Raw genomic sequence first — 24,005 nt, forward strand, 5'->3', positions numbered from 1 at the left:
GCTCACATCCCCATCGGCGATGTCACCCCAGCTGGCGTGCTCCCGCCCTTTCCTTCCACGAGGGCCCCTCCGCCTCTGCCTTCCCCACCGCCCAGCACTGAAACCCTTCCCTTTTGTCAGGTCATTGAACCCCACAGCTCCCCAAGTAGTCCACCTCAGAGAGCACCGTCTTTGTTCTGCAGAGAAGAGGATGAAACAGTTAAAACAACTGACCTGAGGTCTACGGCCAGGAAGCGCAGAGTCTACTCAGCAGCAAATCACCAGGATCCCAGAGCCTGCCCCACGCGGACTCCTAAGCCTGCGGCCAGCAGGGCCTGTAGTCAGAGAAGCCTCACCAGCCCCACTGCCTGGGGGGACGCCTGCCCCTACCCGAGCAGACCTCTTAGTTCTCTTGGTCTGCTTTTGTCTTTTTCCTTGCCTTACCCCTGCTACTCCTCCTCATGCCACACACACACACACACACACACACACACACACACACACACACACACACACACACACACACACACACACACACACACACACACACACACACACACACACACACACACACACACACACACACACACACACACACGGTTGGCAAAAAAAGTCCGTTAGGTTTTTTCCACATGATGGCTCTAGTAGTGCTTAATTGTCTTTAACTTCACTCGAAACAATTTTGTTAGATTGTATTGTGACAGCTGTCATATCAGCGTGTATTTAAAAAAAAAAAAAATCAAAATTGGTGAATTTTTGTGCAGCCATTTTAGTATTGAAGCTGAAAGAAAATACAGCATATTATGCTTTATTATTTCAAGAAAGGTAAAAACTCAACTGAGACGTTAAAAAAAGATTTATGCAGTGTATGGCGAAGGTGCTGTGACTGATCGAACGTGTCAGAAGTGGTCTGCGAAGTTTCCTGGTACTATTGGCATTTTGGCCAAATGATTCTTTGCTGTGAGTCTGTCTTACACACTGGAAGGTGTTTAGAAGCACCCTGGCCTCTACCCACTAGAAGCCAATAGCAGGGGGAGAGAGCGGACATACTCAAAATGTCCAAATCAATCAAGTTATTGGTGAAAAGGAAAAATGTATCTTTTATTTTACAGAAAAGAAACTAAATGGGTTTTTTGACCAACCCAACACTTAGTTGTGAGCTGCTTGAGGACAGGAATTGGATTGTATTTAACTCTGTGTCCCCTGTGCCTAGAATAGTTATGTTGTATGAATGAGGTGATTCTTCCCAAAAGTTCTGAAGACTGATTGAGAAATACTAATCCTTATTCTACAAACACTTGTCTTTCTACATGTGTTTTATTTCAGCTATCGCTTGTTGGATGATGGTATGTTTTATTGGTTAATTGCACGGGTTCCAGAGTTAATTCGCTTGAACTTGAACCCTAAGCTACTGACTGTTGGTTTTCTTCATTTGTAAATGGAACCGTGGTTGCATCTGTATTTCACGTGGTTATCAGAGAAACGAAGGGAACCGTTGCTGCAGCGCCCTTACCCTGGTGTCTCGCTCGCAGTACGGGGCTGGCGTGGCGTTAGGCGTGCCTCTCGTTTATTGAATTTGGCGTGTGTACACTTGATCGAAGTGAAAGGTACGGATGGCAGCGGAGAGGAAGCCGACCACTGAAACAGTCCCGGCCACGGCAGCTGCTGTTCTGCCGCGCGTGTGTGTGCCCCAGTGTGAGTGGGCGGCAGGGGGATGGGGGGTGGCCATAGCTCCCCGTCCTGGGTCCTGCGGGTTTCCCAAGTGTCACCATCTCACTGTGCTGAGTGCCATGCCAGTGCCTGAAGCCGTTTCATAGGACGTGGCACCAGGCACAACCCAGCCACTTGAGCTGGTGCTCAAGCCAAAAACAAAAGCATTCCCAACACCAGAGGAAAAGGGGCTGTGCTACAGGGCACCTCCCAGGGGCTCCAGAGGCTGGTTTTGACCGCCTGTGTGTTTCGTCTTACACGTCGTCTCTCTGAAGCCCCCGTGTCATCCCTGTCGTGCGGCAGTGCGGCAGGGTGCCGTCAGAGTCAGGGCTGGAGCGAGGACTTGGGCTGAGGTGTAAAGACGGGAGGTGTGGAGCGGCGAAGCAGAGCTCGGTGACAGCCTCCCGTGCCTGCCGCGGGGTGTGTTGGTGCTTAGCCTGGAAGCTGCACTGTCCTGGGTGGCTCTCAGCCTTCGGAGGGTGCAGAAAGCGCATGTCCGGCCTGCCGGCCTCACCCGCGCCACCAGGGGAAGGTTAATAAGAATAATGACTCATACTCTGTGTTGATCACATTGTTGGACAAAAAGTATTTCCCGTGAATGTTTTCACAGGTCCAAACAGTAAGTAAAAGGCCTTAATGTGTGTCTGCTTTTTATTTAGGTAACTACTCCAGACCCCCAACGTATAGTGGGGTGCCCAGTGCAAGCTACAGCGGCCCCGGGCCTGGCGTGGGCATCAATGCCAACAACCAGATGCATGGACCAGGGCCAGGCCAGCCATGTGGTGCTATGCCCCTGGGACGGATGCCATCAGCTGGGATGCAGAACAGACCGTTTCCTGGAAATATGAGCAGCATGACGCCCAGCTCCCCCGGCATGTCTCAGCAGGGAGGGCCAGGCATGGGGCCACCGATGCCAACCGTGAACCGTAAGGCACAGGAGGCGGCTGCCGCAGTGATGCAGGCCGCTGCAAACTCAGCACAAAGCAGGTACGCCGTCGGGCGGGCAGACTGCGTGTGGACACGTGAGCGCGTGCCGAGCACAAGCGCGGTCACGGGAGGGGAGCAGGGGCGTGTCGCTGGGCTTGGCTCTGAAGCTCAGAAAAGTAAATGGCAGACCAGTTCTCTGAGACACTCACCGATCAGGAACCTGAGTGGTGGGCAAGTCAGTTACCTGCAGTGGCTGTGAACAGGGTGGGGTCGTCACCCCGGAGCCTGTGGCAAAGCAGCGCCTGTGTGGTTCCCCTAACACAGCGAGTTAGGAAATCCTAGAGCCTATAAACTAAGATCTAAACATTGAGGACCTCTCTCTCTTATTACCCCGCCATACATTTTTTATAACAAAGAAACTGTGTGTGTGCACATATGTGTATTGTGTGTGTGTTTGTCTAAATGTATATGTGTGAGGTTTCTAGACTTCCTGTCCTTATGTTTTATCTTCCTAGACGTACCTCTATATGTCCAAACCAAAACGTGCTTCATAAAGTAAAGACACTATTTCAGAAAGTATAAGTTGGTTGGGAAAGGCTTTTTTTTAATCCTCAATTACTTGTTTCTAATTCTAATTTTAAAATTAATTCTTGAAGTAAATACTTGACCTGTATAAAAATAACATACTGAATTTTTTAATTATATGGCCAAAGCGAATGTTTCCAGAGAAGCACATGTAAATGTTTCATGTTTAACATACGTCAAAATTCATTTTAAAACAAAGCAAATTGAAAGTTATGTATATCTTGAAGAAAAGGTAGACAATTCTGAATTTTTTTCCAAATGGAAATAAAATGTGTGTATGTGTGTGCGTGTGTGTGTTTAAATGTGTCCCTTTGTTGCTTTTCCTCTGAAGCTGCTATTTTGGGAATGTTAGGAGCTCCTCCAGTTTCACTGTTTCCTCCAAATAATAAACAATTTCCCTTGAGGAGTCAAAATGAAAATCACTCATTCATTCATCTTCTCTCTCTCTGCATCTCTCCCCGTTTCCCCTCCTCTCTGTCATCCACGGTAGAGTTAGCATTTTCTGGAGCCCCGCAGAGCACCTCTAAGCCGAACCTATGCAGACTTTCGGGACTGTTTTTAATGAACCTGTCTGTGAGGACCGGTTTGGCTAATCCAATTGAAGTTCTCATTTAGGTTTAAATGAATTGTCTGTTGTTGCAACTCATAAAGCACATATTATTTTCTCTTTAAGTAGAAAGTACTTGATTAAATTTGATGTGAAGCCTTGGATAGCGATCTGCGCAGAAGATAACCATAGAGATGTTGATTAAAAAGTCTTGCTCTGCTCCCTTTCTGCATCAGTTTACATATCATTTTACATAAAGTTAGCGTATCAATATCCACCCATGCATTTTCATTTTCCGTTTGGGAGACCATTCCAAAGCGAGCTCTCCAGGAGTTTAAATGGGGACTGTATTTTTTGGCTTTGACCAACGTCAGAGCGAGGCTTCAGACCTGTGCACTGAGATTAGATCTGAGACGCCTCCTCCGCTCTCTCCTCCGCCCTGGCCCGCCTGCCGCGCTTCTAAGGAACACGCCCCGTCCCACTGCCCCGGCTGCACGGTACAGAGCATTCTGCCACATGCCGCCACCCTCCCCACCTCCACGTGGAAACGACAATGGACGGGGTATTCACACTTGTCTACAGAACAAATCCAAAGAAGTTGTTCTTCTGTTCTGCTTTAGGCCACCATACATTAGGTCGCCTGCTTATCCCAGCCAGTCTGGGGCTGGCGGACGCCCCATGTTTTCCTCCCAGCACCCCAACTATGGCAACTCTCAGGCTCCCATGATGCACCAGCCTGACCAGTACGGGTAGGTAGCAACAGCCCTGACCTGCTGGGGACCTGGGCCTTTTTTAAACTGTTAATGAGCAATGAGCGTGCCGTCTGGCTGCCAAGTAACACCCAGAACGAGAAAGGGAGCGACCCGGAAGGAACTCCACCTCAGAGGGGCTGGTGGTTTTGTTTTCTGTTTGTTTTCGTTTGTTTCCGGCGGTTGTGTGTTTTGTCCTGTGTGGTTCTCATTCACGCATGGTGGCTCGCTGGCAGCCTGCATGCGCCCCAGACCTGTCTGCATGGCTTTCGGCTCGGCTCCTTCCCTCCCGCCTGAGAGGCACCCGGACTGGGTCTGCGTGAATGTGACGGGAGCGCCTGCTCGGCTGTCGTGTCCTCCCCCGGTGTCCTGTGTTGTCCAGGTGCCTGTATTGTGTCACCACAACGGGGTTGCTGTCCTTCCTTCTGCCACAGCGACCTGCTCTTGCCCAACCCTGAATTCAAAGCACAGTGACCTCGTTTGGCCAGACTCGCTGCAAGAGCCACGGCCTAGGCTGTTAATAGGACTTGAGGGGGGAGGTGGGGGAGGTGTTCTGTCATCACCGAGCAGACGTCTGTGCCAAACATTTGTTCTTTCCTCCTCCCACGAAGGGGTAGAGTATTGAAGTCACCAGGAAAATACAACGAAATACTCCAGCACAGAATTGTTTTTCTAAACACGGTGTTGCCATGTTATTATCAATTACAACACAGGAATTACATACAGCAACAAAAGGTCTCTCCTTTCCTAATACAAAACTGTATAATATCAGCTGTCAAAGTGACTAAGCAAAAATACTATGATTGATATCATTTTTGTATGGTAATGATAACATTATCCTACAGAGATTGAATCATGTTCAGTAGTTAGTTTCTTTAGAAACATACCACATTCATGGTTAAAATAGGGAACAGCCAGCTAGCTTTGTTTAAAGACTAACCCTATGGAACTGTGCTTCACTAGCTCCAAATGCGTGATACAGAGAGCGCTCTGATAGTTTTACATTCAGTTTTCATCTATTTAGATGGCAAGAGCAAGTGATAATTTTGCAATTGAGAGTTCTAAATCCTGTAAACATGGTTCTGAATGTGGACCAACAAAACAGTAAATTCTATAAACATAATCCTAAAAGTGCAATAACAGATAGAGAATTACGTGAACATACTCATTTTGGGGAAATTGTTTTTTCCTCTTTTTTCCTTCCTTGTGGTACCTTCGGTGTCGCTGCGTGAGTCCGTAGGAAGATAGCAGTGGGGAAAGGAAAGCATTTGTCATCCGCTGCTAATCCATAGGATCCGTCCTTTCCCACCTCAGGAGTCCTATCTAGACCCACAAAGCTAGTTTGGCTGTGCCTTGCCAAGCCACATTAAGCAGCTGTGTAAAATGAATTTAAATGGCATGCATCAGAGTAAAATCTCTTCCACTGGGGCAGAAAATCAATGTTAGCCAACCGGCGTGAGGAGGTCAGGCCTGCGCCTCAGCCGGCAGATCCAGAGCGCTTCCCCAGAACACAACTCCTCCTCCTCCATTAAAAATAAGAAAAGGAGAGATGTTTGCGTTTCTGTGTAAATCTTCTGAAGCGCTTGGCAAAGGCTCGTCTTCGCAGCCGCACCCCGGTTGATTGAATTTCGTCTTTCATGTCTACGGCATTCTTTCTAAAAAAGAAAGAAGAGAAAGTTGTTTCTATTTTAAGTCTTACTTCCTTTGCACTTTGCAATACACATAACCTGTTGTGCCTTTTTTTTTTTTTTTTTTTCCCTTCCATGCAGAAGCTTGGATTTGAGGAAACATGTACGGTACATGTTTGAGCGCCGCGGGTTCAGTAGCCTGGTTTTCCACACGCACCTGCTTTACTTTAACAGCTCATTGCAGCAAACTCGTGTTTTTGCTTTTGTTTTTGTCCCCGCCCGCGCCCCCCCCCCCGCCCCGATAGCTGTTAGGTTGAAGTTAGGTTGACAGTTTAAGAAAACATTTTTCTAATTGTCAGTTTCTCTTTCGGAGAGGAAAACATGTTCACAGTTTGTTATAATGACATCTTTCACAAGTCAGAACCCCGGAGGGGCTGGGGCCAGTGAAAGAAGCCGAGAGAGACAAATTCATGGTGAAGGCAGGGAGTGAGCGAGCGTTTGTGCAGTTAGAGAGAGAGCGCGTGTGGAAACGAGGGGTCGTGGGCAGGGAGGCTTCGGCTTCCTCAGCTGGCTGGCTGTAAGGCCACCGAGAGAAAAACGCCCAGGTGTCACTGCTGGGAGGGCGTTTTACTCATTCCTGCTAAGGGTGGCAGCACAAGGGTAAGACCCACCTTCCACGTGGAATAAGTTAAGGAATATATAGATGAATTGTTTATTCTTTTCGCCTTTGGAGTAAAGGAATCCCTCATTTTGATTATGAGAGGATTTGCAATAGAATGTGGTGATTGTGTTGTTCAGGTACTAGACTAGCTGAGTGATAATATTCAGTATTTGAAATTAACAATTTATATCTGTGCAGGATCCCCCCCCACACACACTGACAGACTTTTTACTCGGAAAATGCATTGCTGTGTTCAGATAATGTAATAGCCATTTGAAATGACATCAATGAGAAGCGTGGTGGTTGATATTAACTGAAAGCCTGATCAGGGATGGCAGGTGACGCTCATCTTCAGTCCAGTTCCAATGGCTGTCGACACTTTGCTTCCATGCTGGTGACTGGAGCATGGCTGTGATAGTCGAGGGTAGAAGCAGAAGTCAGCACTTCCACCCGCATCAGTGCAGACCCCTGCATGATGCTGACAAAAGCAATGTTCCGTCTTCACACTGTCCCCCAAATACTCCCCGGTGCACTAACCAAATGTCTCGAGGAGGGAAACTCTCAGACAACTGAGTCTTAAAAACGATGAGTCAATTTGGACAGTGTTCTTTCTACACTGAATTTCACAACCACTAGTCTGGACACCTACGTTTTAATAATTGACGTCATGCCAAAAACTAGGATCGCTGAAATTAGTGTTAGAGTATTTTTGCTTTTAGTAAAATAGGAGATTGGGGATTTTATTTTTGAATCTTAGCCGCTCTTCAACAGAGTGAAGAAAGTCCACAGGGTCTTCGCCAGGTAGGTGTCTTGTCAGCAGCATCCCGACCGTGCTGATGTTGAAGTGGCTGAATGTCTTGTAAGCGTCTGAGCTACGGTCTTGCTTTGCTTGCAAACCCCCGGCTCCACTTACCAACACCAGTGGCTTGGTCTGTCCTTCGGGTGCAGAGCCCTGCGTCTGTGTCTCCCGTGCCCCCACATACACACACCCCTCCGGCAACTGTCCTTCGGTGAAGTGCGTTTATAATTCATTTCCCTCCTGCTATTTGCCAGCAAGGCACTTTTTCTCTTATTTTCCTCTGAAGCTGGGAGCCACTGGCGTGGAAACCCACCAGTGGAGACGGTGCAGTCAAACCTCAAAGAGGGACAACTCCTATGACGGACCCCAGAGAGAGTGGGACCCCGGGGCCTGAAGGGCTGGGAGTGATTGTATTAAGAGTTCAGCCCTTTGGACTTTGGACAATTGGGTTTTAAAATAATAGCTATGATTTGAAAAGTCATGCTATTAAAAGACAAAGGGAGAAAGTTTCAAAGACTTAAATAGTATTTTTGTTTCTACAGTTAAATGTAAGCCTTTGCATTATCATCTAAATGCTGTGCTTTAATTTTCAGCCTGCTTTTACTTTTAGATTTAGAATTTGAATATTATTATGTTGGTATTTTAAGATTATGATTTCCATCGAACCTTTCAGAGTTACAGAACTGTTACAGCAGCCAGAAAACATTCACTGGTCTTCAGATCAAAAAGTGGTAAAGCACTGACTGACGAATGAAATGTACAGCGAACCTCTCATGATTGGAGTCTGTGACGGTCCCCAAACGACAGGTTATTGCCGAGAGAGACTTGGAAACATACACACAGCCTCCCCCCTGCAGGGGAGGGCTGAGGCTCCTGGCCTGGGCGTTGGTAAATCCCCTGGCGGTCCCTGGATTCCTGCTACTGAAGAGCGCTAATGGGAGACCCGGGGCAAAGGGACAGGAAGGTGCCAACTCCGACCCCGCCGCCTTCATCCCTTTTTCCGAGGGACGTTGGATGAGGAAGACGCTGGCCCAGAGCTGCTGTCCGGGCAGACTTGGTGCTGCGACCCAGGCTTTGGCACTCTCGGCCCGCAGCGAAGTCTCCCCAAATGCCCCTCACGCCCTGCCCTTCCGCGCCCTCTCAGACATCAGTACCCCGACCGCCTTACTCAGTCAGACTGCCTGCGCCTCACAGCTGGCTGCTGTCCTTCCACCTGTTGAAGAGATAGCTCGCCATACTCGTGACGGGCCCGGGGCCCTGACTGACGACGCGTCCCTCAGTGGAGCGGGCGCCCTGTTGGCCTCTCCGGCCTCCTGTCTGCGTCTCACCTCATGGCCGCACACGTCCACGCCTCCCACAGCCAGGCTCGGACTGTCACACCTCGGGGCAGCATTCCTGTCCCCCCCCATCGCCAGAGAAAGTCAGCAGGATGGCTGCAGTCCTGCTCCAGGTAGTGGCACCGGCCTCCTCTCCAACCTGCCAGGCGTCCCGGCGGGGCCCGGACAGGCTGCCTGCGCTCAGTCCGCCGTCGGATAATGTCACCGGAGTTCTGGGCCGGAGGCGGTGGGGACGGGGACGGCGCGCATGGTGACGAGGCTGCGCTCTGTGCCTCCCCTGCGAGGCTGCGCTCTGTGCCTCCCCTGCCCCGGCCTGGGGTGCGGGAAGGACTGCGGGTGATGGTGTGAGGGCCGCAGGCGAGGGCCGTGCCGTCCGGCGCCCCGTGGGCAGCGACTCCCTGCGGCTGCTCTTCACAGTGGCCTCCGTTCTTACTTTGCAGCCTGCTTCTGTTCCGTAGCTGCAGCCAGCCCCAAGCATAAGGTTCTCTTCCTTGCTTGGAAGCTGACTGCCTCCTTCCGGGCTGCCTTTGATTGAGGGTCTACCCGGTAGAACTTCCTGGGCTCTGCTCCTCCGACAGCTCAGGGCAGACGGACTGACGAGGACGGGCAGAACTGGTTTTGCCCAGCTTTGGGGCCTTTCCTGCAACTTTTTACGCAGTTTTCAATAGGGTTTTTGCTTAAATAAACAAAGGAACTTGCAGCCCAAGGCTGCATTTAATTCAGGAAATCTATAAGAATTTTAGGAGTTTTTTTTTAAGTTAAAAATAACTATTATATTTCTTGGCACTTCAGCCATAGAAGAGTGCATTCTCTGTCCGATGGTTTTAGAAAATATTGCTGTAGCAAAGGAGATGAGATGGAGATCTCAGGACCCCTAATATATTTTTTTCACCAACATCTGGCCCATGAAATGTTAACAGTTTATGGATGCACAGCAGTCTACATGTTCTTAATGATCTCCTAAAACATCCTTCAGACTAGCTCCCCACTGGTTGCTACTTAGCATCTCCATATTTGTCACGCTCATATGCTCCCCGTATCTGAGGGGCCTGCACCTCGAAGGAGACCCCTGTCCCTTGTCAGGTCGCTCTTCCCATTATCCCTTGTACCCAGAAAGGGAGGTCCTGTATAAACAGTGGGTACGTCTATCATTGAAAAGGAATAGCCCTCTTTGTCAATTATTGGAGATCTTTCTTCAATGGCATTATGATCTCAGGATAAACTTTTTAAACTAAATATCTTGAAGGCAATTAGAAAAGGGCCTTTTTTCCTCTCTGGACATCAGTGGCAACTAATTTTTCTTCCTCGAGGGACAATGGATGTCATTTTCACCAGACTGAGAAACTCTGTTCTTTGCATCTTGTCTGAGGCCAATGGGAAACTGAACCAGGACTCACAAAGTTCTGGGGGTCACCTCTGGCAGAGCACAGACAGGTTTGGGGTCCCACTTTGCCCCCTGTGGCTTTTGTCCACACCCTGAACTTAAGGCAGCCAGAGTACTGGGCATCCACAGAGAACCGATGATGTTAAAATCTTGGAAGCATCTTCAGAAGGGAGACTTGGCATTCATTTTCATGTAACTGTCAGTAAACAGCTTATAATAACAGAACAATGGGCTTAACAAACCAAAATCACCTTTGAGATAAAGAGAACATTCTTAGTTATCAATTATTGAAATTCAGGCACCAGCCAGATTTTGCATCCTCTTCACATTCACACCCTGATAAGAAAGTCTCACTTCAAAACCCTGGGGCTCGATTTGTTCTCCTGGTTTCCCTGAGAGAGAAGGTGGAGATCAGTCAGTTGCTTTAGAAACAGCTCACACCAGTTCCCCGCATCGAGGCGAAAAGAAGTACTGCGTCTTGAAATTGTACAACAGGTGCCATTTCAACAGACCTGATAATAGGTTGGGACCTCTAGGAAGTCTGCATGAAGTAATTAACAAAAAGGGGGAAATGTTTCTGGTGTCATACACTTTTGGGAACCTCAGGGTGGAATATGCAGTATTCCTCAGTGCTTGGTGGAATTAGCTTCACCAAGGTGCAGGGGTGAAAATACAGCTCTCTGGAGAATGTGGAGACAGGCAGGAGAAATGCTTCACGCTCAGAGAGGCCCTGTGGGCACTGCCACCTCACAGAGGCCCAGGGCAAAGATAGGCCAGGGAGACATTCACCCCTGGAGAGTGATACGCTAAACACCTGCTGAAGAGGCTGTTCTTGAGAATATGCTAACTAAGGTGCCATTCCCCATTTGTTGAAAGGGTCTTTTTCATAGAACTGTTAAAAAAGAACATTCCTCTTTGCCTGTTAAAGGAAAATAAATAAATAAAACTTAAATGCAGCAATTACCAAAGGCTTGGGGGAGCTCCTAATTTATAGCTAGAAAATGACTAATTGTGGCTGTTACCAGCCTTGGTGCTGGCATTACACACACACCGGCTTTCTCTAAGGGAACAGGCTGTCGTGAAACAAGATTATGTTCACAACAAGGGAAGGTCTTAGAGGAAGACTCAGGAAACCCTGCAAAGGACATAGTCCTGCGTAGGCAGGAAAAAGAAACTAAAGCACTCCACTCCACTTCTCAGACTTGAGTCTCCAGCTTTCTCCGTGACATTGTGTTTGGGGAGCTCAGAGGCCACATGCCCAAAGCCAGACCCATGATCTTCTGTGTCTTCTGTATCTGTGACAGCCCCGCCTCCATTCTTTCATGCAGGCTGCCACCTAGGAGACACCGAGGTGCCCCTTCTCTTTCCTCACAGTATCTCACCCATCCTGAGTCCTGTCGGCTTCACGTCCGAGATCTCACGCAGCCCCTTTCGTGCGCCCCAAGCCTGGTTCCACAGCATCGTTCTCTCACCTGGACTGTTGTGACAGCCACACACCCAGTGTGTCCTTCCTTCCCCAGCCAGAGAACAAACAGAGCCCTTGATAGACACAGCTTTTCATGCCGTTTCTCCTGCTAAAAACTTCTAGTCTCTTCCCATTTCTCTCAAGACACAGACAAAACTGTATAGAACCATAACCCTTGGGTGATGCGACCCGCCCCCCCTATCTGCTGCCATCCTTTAGTCTGCCTCACTGTCTACCAGCTGTCCCTGCCTGGAAGCAGAAAGGCCCTCCTCTCCTGGTGGACTTCCCACGGGTCCCTCAGGTCTCATCTGAGGTGCTTCCCCTGTGTCCTTACAGCCCGGGGCCCTTTGATACTCGCTGCTCTGGTCGTTTGACTTTGTTTGTTTGTTTGTTTGTTTTGGACAACCACTATGTTCCTTCCCCCCACACACACACACACTGATTTTAAAACACCCATCTTGAACAAATGATTGCAACTTTCAACCCAATAGAAAGTATTTCTGATTAGTTTAGTTGTTTCTAGCATGTCTTCCTGAGTGACAGTTGTTTTGTTTTGTTTTTAATACTGTGCCTGTGTATTTTTACAAGACTACAGATTACACAGGGGAACAATTTTTTAACAATTCCTGTTGAGCTCGATTTTTCAGCTGTTTTAGACTTAAATGGGCATGCTGATTTCAAAACTGCAGTTAGTTTTCTTCTATCGCGTCAGGTTTTTCTCTACAGCTTATCTTAATGCAACCACTCTAGGCTGGATCAAGCCTGGATTGAGGGAAACACTAGTGCTCTCCTATTGGCTGAGAGCAAACCTCCCTCAAGTGGGGAGGGGTGGGGGATGACCTTGGAGACCAGCGACAGATTCATACTTGTCTAGGCTGTTCAGTCACACAGGAGACAGTGTGGTGAGAGGTTGTGTTTCGCCCTATATAGTGAATCATATTCCGAAGTATAGTTGAGTTCTTGTCTGTATACAAGGAGTTAGCAGAATTTATTCTTTTATTTCCATACATACTTATTTCCTTTCCTTCAGATCATGTCTGCCTCTGCTATTTCTCATCGTAAGTGCCTAATCAACCCTGATTCGGTTTGTGTTATCTGTGGCAGTTTCACCATTCCCAGTCAAAGGACAAATATTAGTGCATTTGTCAGGTGAGCCTATTTTGCATATTTTAACGTAAAACTTGGTGATCAACGTAAGTCTTGGGCCCCTCACAAGGTGTGCAAGCAGTGTGTCAAGAGTTTATGGATGTGGACAAAAGGAACATATGATAAATTGCCATTTGGTATACCAATGGTTTGGCGAGAGCCCAGAGATCATTCAAGTGACTTTTGTATAGTGAAAACATCAGGATATAACAAGAAAAATAAATGGAAAATAGAGTATCCTAGGCTACCATCAGCTATACGCCCAGTGCCTCATTCATCTGAAATCCCAGTGCCATTTTTCATTGAACTACCCTCTTTTGAAAAACAGGAGTATGGTGAAGAACTAAGAGACAGCAATGATGAAGATTTTGAAATTGAAGATGACTCAGTTCATAAGGGATTTGATCAGCATCAGTTGAATGATTTGGCATGAGATTTGGGACTATCCAAAAAAGCTTCAGAACTCCTAGCATCAAGTATGCATGAGAAAAACTTGCTTGAAAAAGGAGCGAAGGCATCCTACTTTTGATCAAGAGAAAGTCCATTTCTGCAGTACTTTCAAAGTGACAGTGGCTTTGCGTATTGCCATAACATGGTTTAATGGAGGAATTGGGAATTGCAATCTAGAACGCAACTGAATGGTGACTGTTCATTGATAGCTCAAAGCAGAGCTTGAAGTGTGTCCTCCCCCACAATGGCAGTTTATTTGGTGCAGTCCCAATTGGCCATTCAGTTTGTTTTTGTGAAGAATATGAAGACGTAAAGAGAGTCATTGATCTGTTGCAGTATCACAAGCACAATTGGATCATCTGTGTTGACCTTAAAATGGTCTGCTTCCTTCTTGGTCAGCAACTCGGATACACCAAGTCTCCCTGTTTTCTGTGTCTGTGGGACAGCGGAGCTCGTGAGAAGCATTGGGTGGAGTCAAATTGGCCTCCAAGATCTGATCTCAAAGTTGGTGATCCAAACATTCTACACGAGCCAGTTGACAGAAAGAACGTTATATTCCCACCTCTGCACGTAAAACTGGGTCTCATGAAGCAATTTGTTAAAGCTTTGCCAACTGAAGGAGACTGTTTCAAGTATCTCATTTTGGCATTTCCTAGCCTGTCGTTTGAAAAGATGAAATACCTTAATATGTATGTTTGGTAGCAGAACTTTACTACTTGTACACAATTTGACTTACAGTAACAATATATAGCCTTTATGTAAACAAAATAACTAAATAAACAGTATATTCAGGTAATTTTTTCTTTATTTTCTTTTGTATGTACTTTTGTATGATCTTGGGGACAAAGGGAGGGTATCCTGTGTCTTAAAAAGTTGACGTGATAGAGAAAAACTGGGGTCATTTTTGGATTCAGATGTCAAAAGTTAGTCAAAAATGTGTCAGATCTAACTCAGTGAAAATTGTGTTCCCCAGTGTTGTGTATCAATGGCACTTCCATTTGTTCTTTGTCTTTGGTTTACTGATAGAAAGCCACTTTATCTTCACAGGATTGATTTTAGCCAGAGCAATTAGCTGGCTGTAATGGTAATATTATTTTGCCACCAGAATTGCTAATGCCCTTGTGTTTACAGGCTTGCTGATGGATTAGCCACCCATAAACGGGCCAGCGCTTTGACAGCTCTCTTCTCTGTGGTGATTGTGTTGCTCTGGAGACATAGGGAGTATTGTTCCCTTTTGAGATATTAGATTAAAAATAATGTCAACTGAAGTTGTCCTCCTCCGGCTCACAGTGTAACGTAGGTTGAAAGTCTGTTTTACCAGTGGTGCTGGACACGTTTGCGTTTATAAAACACTTAAAATAGGGCATCCTGTGTGATGTTATACAGACAACTGGGGCTCTCCAATAATAAGCTTCTGGAATTGGGCTTTTCACAGTTTCCCATTCCTGGTTCTGATAACTGCTGGGTTTAAGTGAAAGAGTGCCCCACACGTCAGTGTTCACCTGCTTTATTCGGTCAGTGAGCGAGCTCTCCTGGCTTTACAACTCAGACTGCATCTCTGGTGGTGTCGGGTGGAGGAAAGCGCGTGTGCTTGGCAGGCGCTGCCGCCAGTTCATTCTGAACGTAGCTCAGGTGAGGTTTCCAGTAGATGAGCTAGAACTCTTCAGAGTGGAGCTTCTGGCTCCATGTGTCTTTGCCCTGGATTTAAATAAAGTGGCTTCACTCATGTACTGTCTGTTTCCAAAGCATTCTGTCTGTCCCTGCTCTTCTCCAAAGAGCTTATCAGAAACCCATTCACTTTTTTTTTTAATTTAATCTTCATTCTAATTATTTTCCATTACCATTTAGTCCCTTTATATCCCCCTCTGCCCCGCAATCACCAGTCTGTTGTCCGTGTCCATGAGCCCTTTTTCCTTTTTGCTTGATCCCTCCACCCCCTAATCTCCCCCTTCCTAGAGCTGTCATCTGCTCTCCATCTGTGGGTCTGTCCCCATTTTCCTTGTTTAGTTCAGTTTGTTCATTAGATCCCACACATGAGTGAAATCACATGGTATTTCTTTCTCTGACTGGCTTATTTCACTCAGCATAATGCTCTCCAGGTCCATCCATATGGTCGCGAAGGGTAACATTTTCTTCTTTTTTACAGCTGAGTAGTATTCCACTGTGTAAATTTCCCAGTGTTTTAACCACTCATTTACTGATGGGCACTTGGGCTGCTTCCTTATCTTGGCTATTGTAAATAATGCTGCAATGAACATAGGGGTGCTTATGTTCTTTCGATTAGTGTTTTGGGTTCCTTCAGGCATATTCCCAGAGGTGGGATCACTGGGTGAAAAGGCAGATCCATTCTTATTTTTCTGAGGAAATTCCATACTGCTTTCCACAGTGACTGCACCAGTCTGCATTCCCACCAGCAGTGCAAAAGGGTTCCCCTTTCTCCAAATCCTCGGCAGCACTTATTGTTTGTTGATTTTTTGATGATAGCCATTCTTACAGGTGTGAGATGATATCTCATTATGGTTTTAATTTCTATTTCTCTGATGACTAGTGACATTGAGCATCTTTTCATGTCTTTTGGCCATCTGTATGTCCTCTTGGGAGAAGTGTCTATTCAGGTCCTTTGCCCGTTTTTTAATTGGATTATTTGTTTTTGTTGTTTTTGTTTTGTTTTGTTGGTGTTGAGTTTTATAAGTTTTTTATAAGTCTTGGATATGAACCGCTTGTCAGATGTATCAGTGAATATGTTCTCCAATTCCTTGGGTTGTCTCTTTATTTTGTTGATGCTTTCCTTTGCTGTGCAAAAACTTTTTAGTATGATGTAGTCCCATTTGTTTACTTTTTCTTTCGTTTCCCTTGCCTGGGGAGATATATATATGAGATAAAATATCACTACAAGCAATGTCCAGGAATTTGCTGCCTATGTTTTTTTCTATGATATTTATGGTTTCAGATCTAACATTTAACTCTTTGATCCATTTTGAATTTATTCATTTGTGGTGTAAGAAGGTGGTTTAGTTTCATATTTCTGTATGTATCTGTCCAATTTTCCCAACACCATTTATTGAATAAACTACCTTTAGTCTCTTGTATGTGCTTGTTTCCTCTGTTGAATATTAATTGACTATAAAGGTATGATTTTATTTCTGGGATCTATATTTAGTTCCATTGATCTACATGTATGTGTTTATGCCAGTACCATGCTGTTCTGATTACTATAGGCTTTATAGTATAGTTTGATATTAGGTAGCATGATTCCTCCAACTCTGTTCTTCTTTCTCAAGATCGCTGTTGCTCTGCAGGGCCTTTTGTGGTTCCATATAAATTTTTGAAATACTTGTTCTCATTCTGTGAAATATGTCATTGGAATCTTGATAGGCATTGCATTGAATCTATAGATTGCTTTAGGTAGTATGGACATTTTAATTGTTAATTCTTCTATTCATGAACACAGTATGTGTTTCCACTTATTTATATCTGAAGTTTCTTTCTTCAGTGTCTTATAATTTCTGAGTATGGGTCTTTACAGCCTGGTCAGGTTTATTTCTAGGTATTTTATTCTTTTGTAGCAATTGTAAATCAGATTGTTTTCTTAATTTCCCTTTCTGTTAGTTTGTTATTGGCGTATAAAAATGCAACTAATTTTTGGATATTAATTTTGTGTCCTGCTACTCTGCTGAATTCATTTATCAATTCTAGTAGTTTCTTGGTGGAATCTGTGAGGTTCCCTATGTACAGTATCAACTCATCTGCAAATAATGACAGTTTTACTTCATCCTTTCCAGTTTGGATGCCTTTTATTTCTCTCCCTGTCTGATTGGTGTGGCTAGGACTTCCAGTACCATGTTGAATCAGAGAAGTGAAAGCAGACACCCCTGTCTTGTTCCCAATCTTAAGGGGAATGCTTATACTTTTTTCCCGTTGAGTATGATGCTGGCAGTGGTTTGTCCTATATTATGTTTAGGTATGTTCCCTCCAATTCCACTTTGCTGAGAGTTTTGATGATAAATGGGTGCTGGATTTCATCAAATGCTTTTTCTGCATCTATTGATAGGATCATATGGTTGTTGTTCTTCATTTTGTTTATGTGGTAATCACATTTATTGATTTGCAAATGTTGCACCAACCTTGCATTCCCGGAATAAATTCCACTTGATTATGGTGTATGATCTTTTTGATGCATTGCTGCATTTGGTTTGGTAATATTTTGTTGAGGATTTTAGCATGTATGTTCATTAGGGATATTGGCCAATAATTTTCTTTGTAGTGTCTTTATCTGGTTTTGGAACTAGGATAATGCTGGCCTTGTAAAATGAGTTTGAGAGCTTTCCCTCCTCTTGTATTTTATGAAATAGTTTGAGAAGGAGAGGTGTTACTTCTTCTCAGAATGCTTGGTAAAATTGACCAGTGAAGCCATCTAATCCAGGGCTTTTGTTTGTTGGGAGTTTTTTTGATTATTGCTTCAGTTTCACTAGGTGTCATTTGTCTATGCAGATTCTCTGACTCTTCCTGATTTAGTTTTGGAAGATTATATGTTTCTAGGAATTTATCCATTTCATCCAGGTTGTCCAGTTTGTTGGCATATAATTGTTTATAATATTTTCTTACAATCCTTTGTATTTATTTGGTGTCAGTTATTATTTGTCTTCATTTCTGATTTTATTTATTTGGGTCCTTTCTCTTTTTTTCTTGATGAGTCTGGTTAAAGATTTGTCAGTCTGGTTTATCTTTTCAAATGACCAGTTCTTGGATTCATTGATCTTTTGTATCATTTTTTATACTCTTATTTCATTTATTTTTGCTCTGATCTTGATTATTTCCTTCCTTCTACTCACTTGGGGCTTTTGTTTGTTGTTCTTTTTCAAGTTCCTTTAAGTGTGAAGTTAGATTGTCTATTTGAGCTTTTATCTTGTTTTTTTGAGGTAGACCAGTAATGCTATGAATTTTCCTCTTAGAATTGCTTTCCCAGTGTCCCATGATTTTGGATTGTTGTGTCCTCATTCTCATTTGTTTCAAGGTATCTGTTGATTTCTCCCTTGATCTCGTTGTTGACCCATTCATTGTTTAATAACATGTTATTTAGCTTCGATGTCTTTGTTTTTCAGTATTCTCCTTATGATTGATTTCTAGTTTCCTAGCTTTGTGGTCAGAGAAGAGACTTGATATGATTTCAATTTCTTAAATTTACTGAGACTTGCTTTTTGCCCTAACATGTGGTCTATCCTAGAAAACGTTCCATGTGCACTTGAAAAGTGTGTATATTCTGCTTTGGGGTGAAATGCTCTGAAGATAACAAGTAAGTCCATTTGATTCAGTGTGTCATTTAAGGCCTCTGTCTCCTTGCTGATTTTCTGTCTGGAAGATCTATCCATTAAAATCAGTGGGGTGTTAAAATCCCCAACTATGACTGTATTTCTGCCGGTCTCTCCATTTATGTCCATCAAGATTTGCCTTACACATTTAGGTGCTCCTGTGTTTGTGCATAAATGTTTACTGGGGTTATATGCTCTTGTAGGATTGTTCCCTTTACCATTATGTAGTGTCCTTTGTCTCTTACTATAGCCCTGGTTTTAAAGTCTATTTTGACAGATATAAGTACTGCTACCCCAGCTCTTTTTTCCTTTCCATTCTCATGAAACACCTTTCTCCAACCTTTTAGTCTGTGTGTATCTTGATCCTAGATGAGTCTTGGAGGCAGCATATATATGGGTCTTAATTTTCTTATTCATTCAGCTACCCTATGTCTTTTGGTTGGAGCATTTAAGCCATTTACACTTAAGGTGATTATTGATAGATATGTATGTGGTGCCATTTTATTGTTCAATCATTTTACTCTCTTTTTCTTTCTCCTTTTCCTCTTAAAGCGAGTCCTTTAATGCCTGTTGCACTACTGGTTTGGTGTTAACAAACTCCTTTAGCTTTTTCTTGTCTGGGAATCTCCTTATTTTTCCTTTTATTTTAAATGATAGCCTTGCTGGGTAAAGTAGCTTTGGTTGTAGGTCCTTGCTTTTCATCACCTTGAATATTTCATACCACTCCCTTCTAGTCTGAAATGTTTCTATTGAATAATCAGATGCCAGTCTAACTGGTGCTCCCTTCTGGGTTACTACCTGCTTTTCTCTTGCCACTCTTAGGGTTCTCTCCTTGTCTTTAAGCTTTGTCATTTTACTTATGATGTGTCTCGGTGTAGGCCTCTTTGGCTCCAACTTGTTTGGAACTCTGAGCTTCCTGGACTTGTGTGTCTTTTTCCTTTACCCCATTAGGGAAGTTTTTGGTCATTATTTCTTCAAATATATTCTCAATCCCTTACTTGCTCTCTTCTCCTTCTGGTATTCCCATGATATGGATGTTGTTACACTTCGTGTTGTCCAAAATGTTTCTTAAGCTCTTGGGTTTTTTTTATCTTTTTTGTGTGTGTGCGTGCTGCTCTGCCCGGGTATTTTTTTCTACCTTGTCTTCCAAATCACTGATGTGATCCTGTACTTCATCTAACCTACAGTTTATTTCTTACAGTGTATTATTTGTTTCAGATATTGCATTCTTTATTTCTGACTAGTCTTTTTTTATGATTTCTATGTCTTTTTTCATACTGTTGAGTATCCTTACAATCATTACTCTGAACTCTTATCTGGTAAATTGCTTGCCTCATTTCATCTAGCTCTTCCTCTAGAGAATTCTCTTGTTTTTTCATTTGGGGTCTGTTTCTTTTTCTTCCAATTTTGGCTGCTGCTTTGTGTTTGTTTCTATATGTTAGGTAGGTCTGCAAAGACTCTGGTGTAGGCTTTTGTCAGATGCTGCTTGTGACTGGCCCTGGTCAACATGTTGGGAGCTATCAGTGATCCACAATGTGTGGCTCGTTCTGTGGGTCTGTTTGTGCAGAAAGGCATTCATTTTCAAGATATGTATTTCACACATCCCTGTCTGTCACCGTTGAGAAAATACGGTGGTGATTGCTGAACCGATATGGCCTATAAATTTTTTTTAAAGCACCAAAATCATGTACAGACCATTTTATTTTAAATTGTATTGTAGTTGACTTAAAAACAAGATATTTAGATGGATTTCAGCTCGTGATTTTAACTGCCAGATTCAGACTGTAGTGAGGAGCAGTATTCCACTTCCTGCCTTCAGAGCAGACCACTGGCAGTGGTCACTTTAACACTGGTGTGTGCCTGTGGCTTTTTCCCAAGGCCAGCCCTTTATAGACAGGTGAGTGTGTGATGTTTGAGAAATCTCCAAAGGGACTAAAGGAGAACCTGTTAAAAATGACATGTATGTGTGTGTGGACTGAGTAGCAGAACAAGGAGCATTGTGTGAAAATTCATTTTCAAGCATCACTTCTGAGCTTTTCTTGTTTAAAATAACCTGTGTTTGGCCCCATGTGGTGTGGCTCACAGTAGGCTGGGCATCATCCGCAAACCGAAAGGTCACCCATTTGATTCCCAGTCGGGGCGTGTGCCTGCGTTGCGGGTTCAGTACCCGGTTGGGATGCGCACAGAAGGCAGGCAGTGTTTCTCTCCGATATTGGTGTTGATGTTTCTCTCCCTCTCCTCCCTCCCGTCCCTTCTCTGTAAAAGAAATAAGAAAAGATAACCTGTGTTTTGTCATTGAGTGACAGACCTGTATACCCTTGCAGATCATCTTAACCAAAGACCAATTTAAATACAGTTCTTCCGGTTATTCTGCAGGTCCCCATGTTCAAGTGACAAGGTGGAGGGACTGGTGCCCGGCTGCATGCAGACCTGGCCCCAGTGAGCTTAGCTCTGTGGCCAGCCTGCTGTGGTTTGTGAGCACCGTCTGATGGTCCGTCTCACGGGGCACAGTGCAGTGGCTGCCTCAGTAGCATCATCGCAACAAAATGTTAATTCTCAACGTTTATCACATTCCCTCCGGGGATGATATTGGGCATTCATTGCCACAGCCATTGCGGGTTCATAATCTGGGCATCAGCACAGCAGTAATCTGTAACAAAAACTGGCTGTGCTCATGAACCCACTAAAAACTATCGCCTAGTGGTTCACAAACCCAGTAGTCATGGTTAAGGCACTTTGCTCTTCCACGTACCTCTTACCTTTTCATGGGGTTTTACAGTGGAAATGTTCCCCTCGTTTCAGTTTGTATTTTGGCTCGTTTTGCATTGTTTTGCCTGCTCCTGTTCCTTTTGAGAAGAGAAAATGTCCAGTGGTTGACTTCTCCACCCTCCTAACTCCGTGTGGAACGTTCCGAATGGTGCCGTGGCCAGACTGGGGTTAGCAGTTGGTGAGTGAGAGCCGCCTCTGAAAAGGGACCGACTCCCGAGACTGCTGTGCTCCCAACAGTGGTGGCCAGCCCGTCCGCGTGTGTGAGTGCTTTGTCATGCGCCACAGAAACCCTCTGACATTAGCCACTCCGTGGCAAAGTGGAGTGCTCAGCTTAGTCACAGGGGCAGCCGCCTTCCAGCTCTTGTCACAAACAAGTTGTCTCAGTTTCCAAAATTCAACAGAACGCATCAAAAGCCTTTTCTTAGTGTTAAGCCCATCTTGCTTATTCAAAATTACCAGTAGTCTTGGCAGTAATTTCCAGAGCAACAATGAGCAGGATTTAGTCTTCAGTGATGAAAGACTAGCTCCCTCCCCCATTTAGATGGGCGGCCAAGTGCTGTGCTCATGGCTACATGTGCCCCTAGTGCCCGGGAAGCCTCATTTCCCTCAGGCTGCTTCACTGCTTAGACACCCAGAGGCCGGCAGCACATCAGGATAAACTCCTTCCTGGGAGCAGGTGTCTGGGGAGCTGTGTTTACCATCTCTCTCAGCGTCTACCTCGCTGAAGAAAAAAGCGCCGCTCTGATCTGTGAGCCTTCTCTAACTACACGTGAGCCCAGCACACAGACAGAGTTCTGCAGTCGGCTGCTGTGTGGCACTACACTGGTCTCAGCAAGTGTTCACAGTGTTGGGGGCCCTGGAGGAAGAAGTAGGGAGCGCTGGGCTAACAGCAGGCTTGGGAAATTCAGTTGCTACCACATATTAGCTGTGTGTCTTTAGACAAGTTATTTAACCTCTCTGATCCTTTCTTTGTATGTGAACATTATTCCACCCACCTTCCTCCAGGAATTAAAAAAATTAAATAGGTAAAGTACCTAGAAGATGTGTCAGGCATATTTATAAGTACTTCATAAAATATTAACGTTACAATCATCGTCAGTCCCTCTGTGTTCATATGTAAAAGCTGAGGTCCAGGGAGCTAGAGGAATTTGTTCCCAGATCCCAGTGACAGTGGAAGTGTGGCTAGTGACAGAGTCAAGACCCCTCACTCTTTAACCAGACTCCTAAAAATCACAGGCATGGTTTAATTGAGGACCATGGTAACCAGCAACTGGCATCCAAAAGACATTTGAATCTTTAATTTTTTGTTATTTTAAGGGTATTTTTAAAAACCTCTGTAATGTAGACATTCATCATCTTGTGCTTGAAGGCAGACAGTGCAGACTGGGGGAGGAATCACAGATTAGGGTTAGATGGCACCTTTGAGGTTCCTTCACTTAACCATCTGCCTGGTGGATTTGATATTTGGGTTCTCGTTTCCTCCTTAGTTACAAGTGTGCTAAAGGACCCTTAGTTTCATGTACATGTTAGTTACACTATGTGTGAAACTGAGTTTGGTGGAAGCTTGAAAACATGGCCATCTTTTGTTCTCTGTTAATTCCTTCATTTAAAACACTTTTTAGTAGCTTTCGCATGCTCAATTGCCCCTCTTAGGAGGCATACATACCTAGAAGAGCCAAGATGCGCACTTAAGTTATTAGAATATACAAAAGGAAGTGCGGACTGCTGTAAAAGGCAGAGTCTACAGAAGGACGGACTTCATAGGAAAGATGGTCTTGAAGGACAGGTCCAAGTTGGCTGGGGTTTGGAAGCAATCAATGACTTGGTGGTAGTCTCCAGAAAACAACCTGTTCATAAGTTAGGGATGGTCTCCCTGTGATTTACGTGTTAGGGAGTTGAGAGAACCGTCCCAACAGGTGCCTCTTGTCCTCTTCTGCAACAATTCCATGAGTGCTAAACATTCTTTGGTTTGAATGAAAACACCTCAGAGGGACCTAAGATATCTGAGTCAGTGCCAGCTCTTTACATGCTGATGTTGAGACTCTAACCATACAGGGATGTGTTCCAGCTACTGGGCAAGGTCTTCATAGGTGTGGGCCGGCAGAGAGGTGAACTGGAAGCCAGCGGGTGACCTCAGGCCCGTCCTTACGAGCTGCAGTGGGTGCTGTACCACTGATTCAGCAGACAGTCGTCATGCCAGGTGGAACCTCAGTGAGCTGGGCACTCACTCCACTCAGAGCCACATTCACACCGTTTGTCTTTCAGCCTTCTAGAATGTTCTTTGCAGGCCGTCATCAAGGGTTAGTTTGTACAGAATTTCCATGAAAGGCTTAAATAATATTTAAAAGGAAAAAAACCCACTGAAACCTCTAATACTTTGAATTTTCAAATGGACCATGTTTGAACTTTTTCCACAGGCCAGAAAGTTGAATACACTGCAAATAGCTACACTAAAAGACTAGTATATTATTTTTTATTAATGACTTATGTTAATTTTCTAAAGAATCTTTAAAAAATTTTTTGTTATACATTAAGAGCCAGCAAATGACAATGTAATGGA

The 24,005-nt window shown here is 44.7% G+C and overlaps 1 protein-coding gene across 9 annotated transcripts in view; it reads left to right on the plus strand.

Moving 5' to 3' along the window:
* Window positions 1-24,005, plus strand: part of ARID1B (AT-rich interaction domain 1B) — a 403,225-nt gene that overhangs the window by 340,376 nt on the left and 38,844 nt on the right. For 7 of the 9 annotated variants that reach the window (XM_090280013.1, XM_090280019.1, XM_090280015.1 and 4 more), the window contains one exon: window positions 2,349-2,676. In XM_090280013.1, the coding sequence (XP_090136139.1) occupies window positions 2,349-2,676 (328 nt within the window). Of the gene's footprint in view, window positions 1-2,348; window positions 2,677-4,368; window positions 4,498-24,005 lie in introns of all 9 variants that reach the window. The other 2 variants (XM_090280021.1, XM_090280022.1) reach the window with 1 other exon arrangement.

Source organism: Furipterus horrens, unplaced genomic scaffold (assembly GCF_987537825.1).
Source record: "Furipterus horrens unplaced genomic scaffold, mFurHor1.1.pri manual_scaffold_6, whole genome shotgun sequence".
Lineage (NCBI taxonomy): Eukaryota > Metazoa > Chordata > Mammalia > Chiroptera > Furipteridae > Furipterus > Furipterus horrens.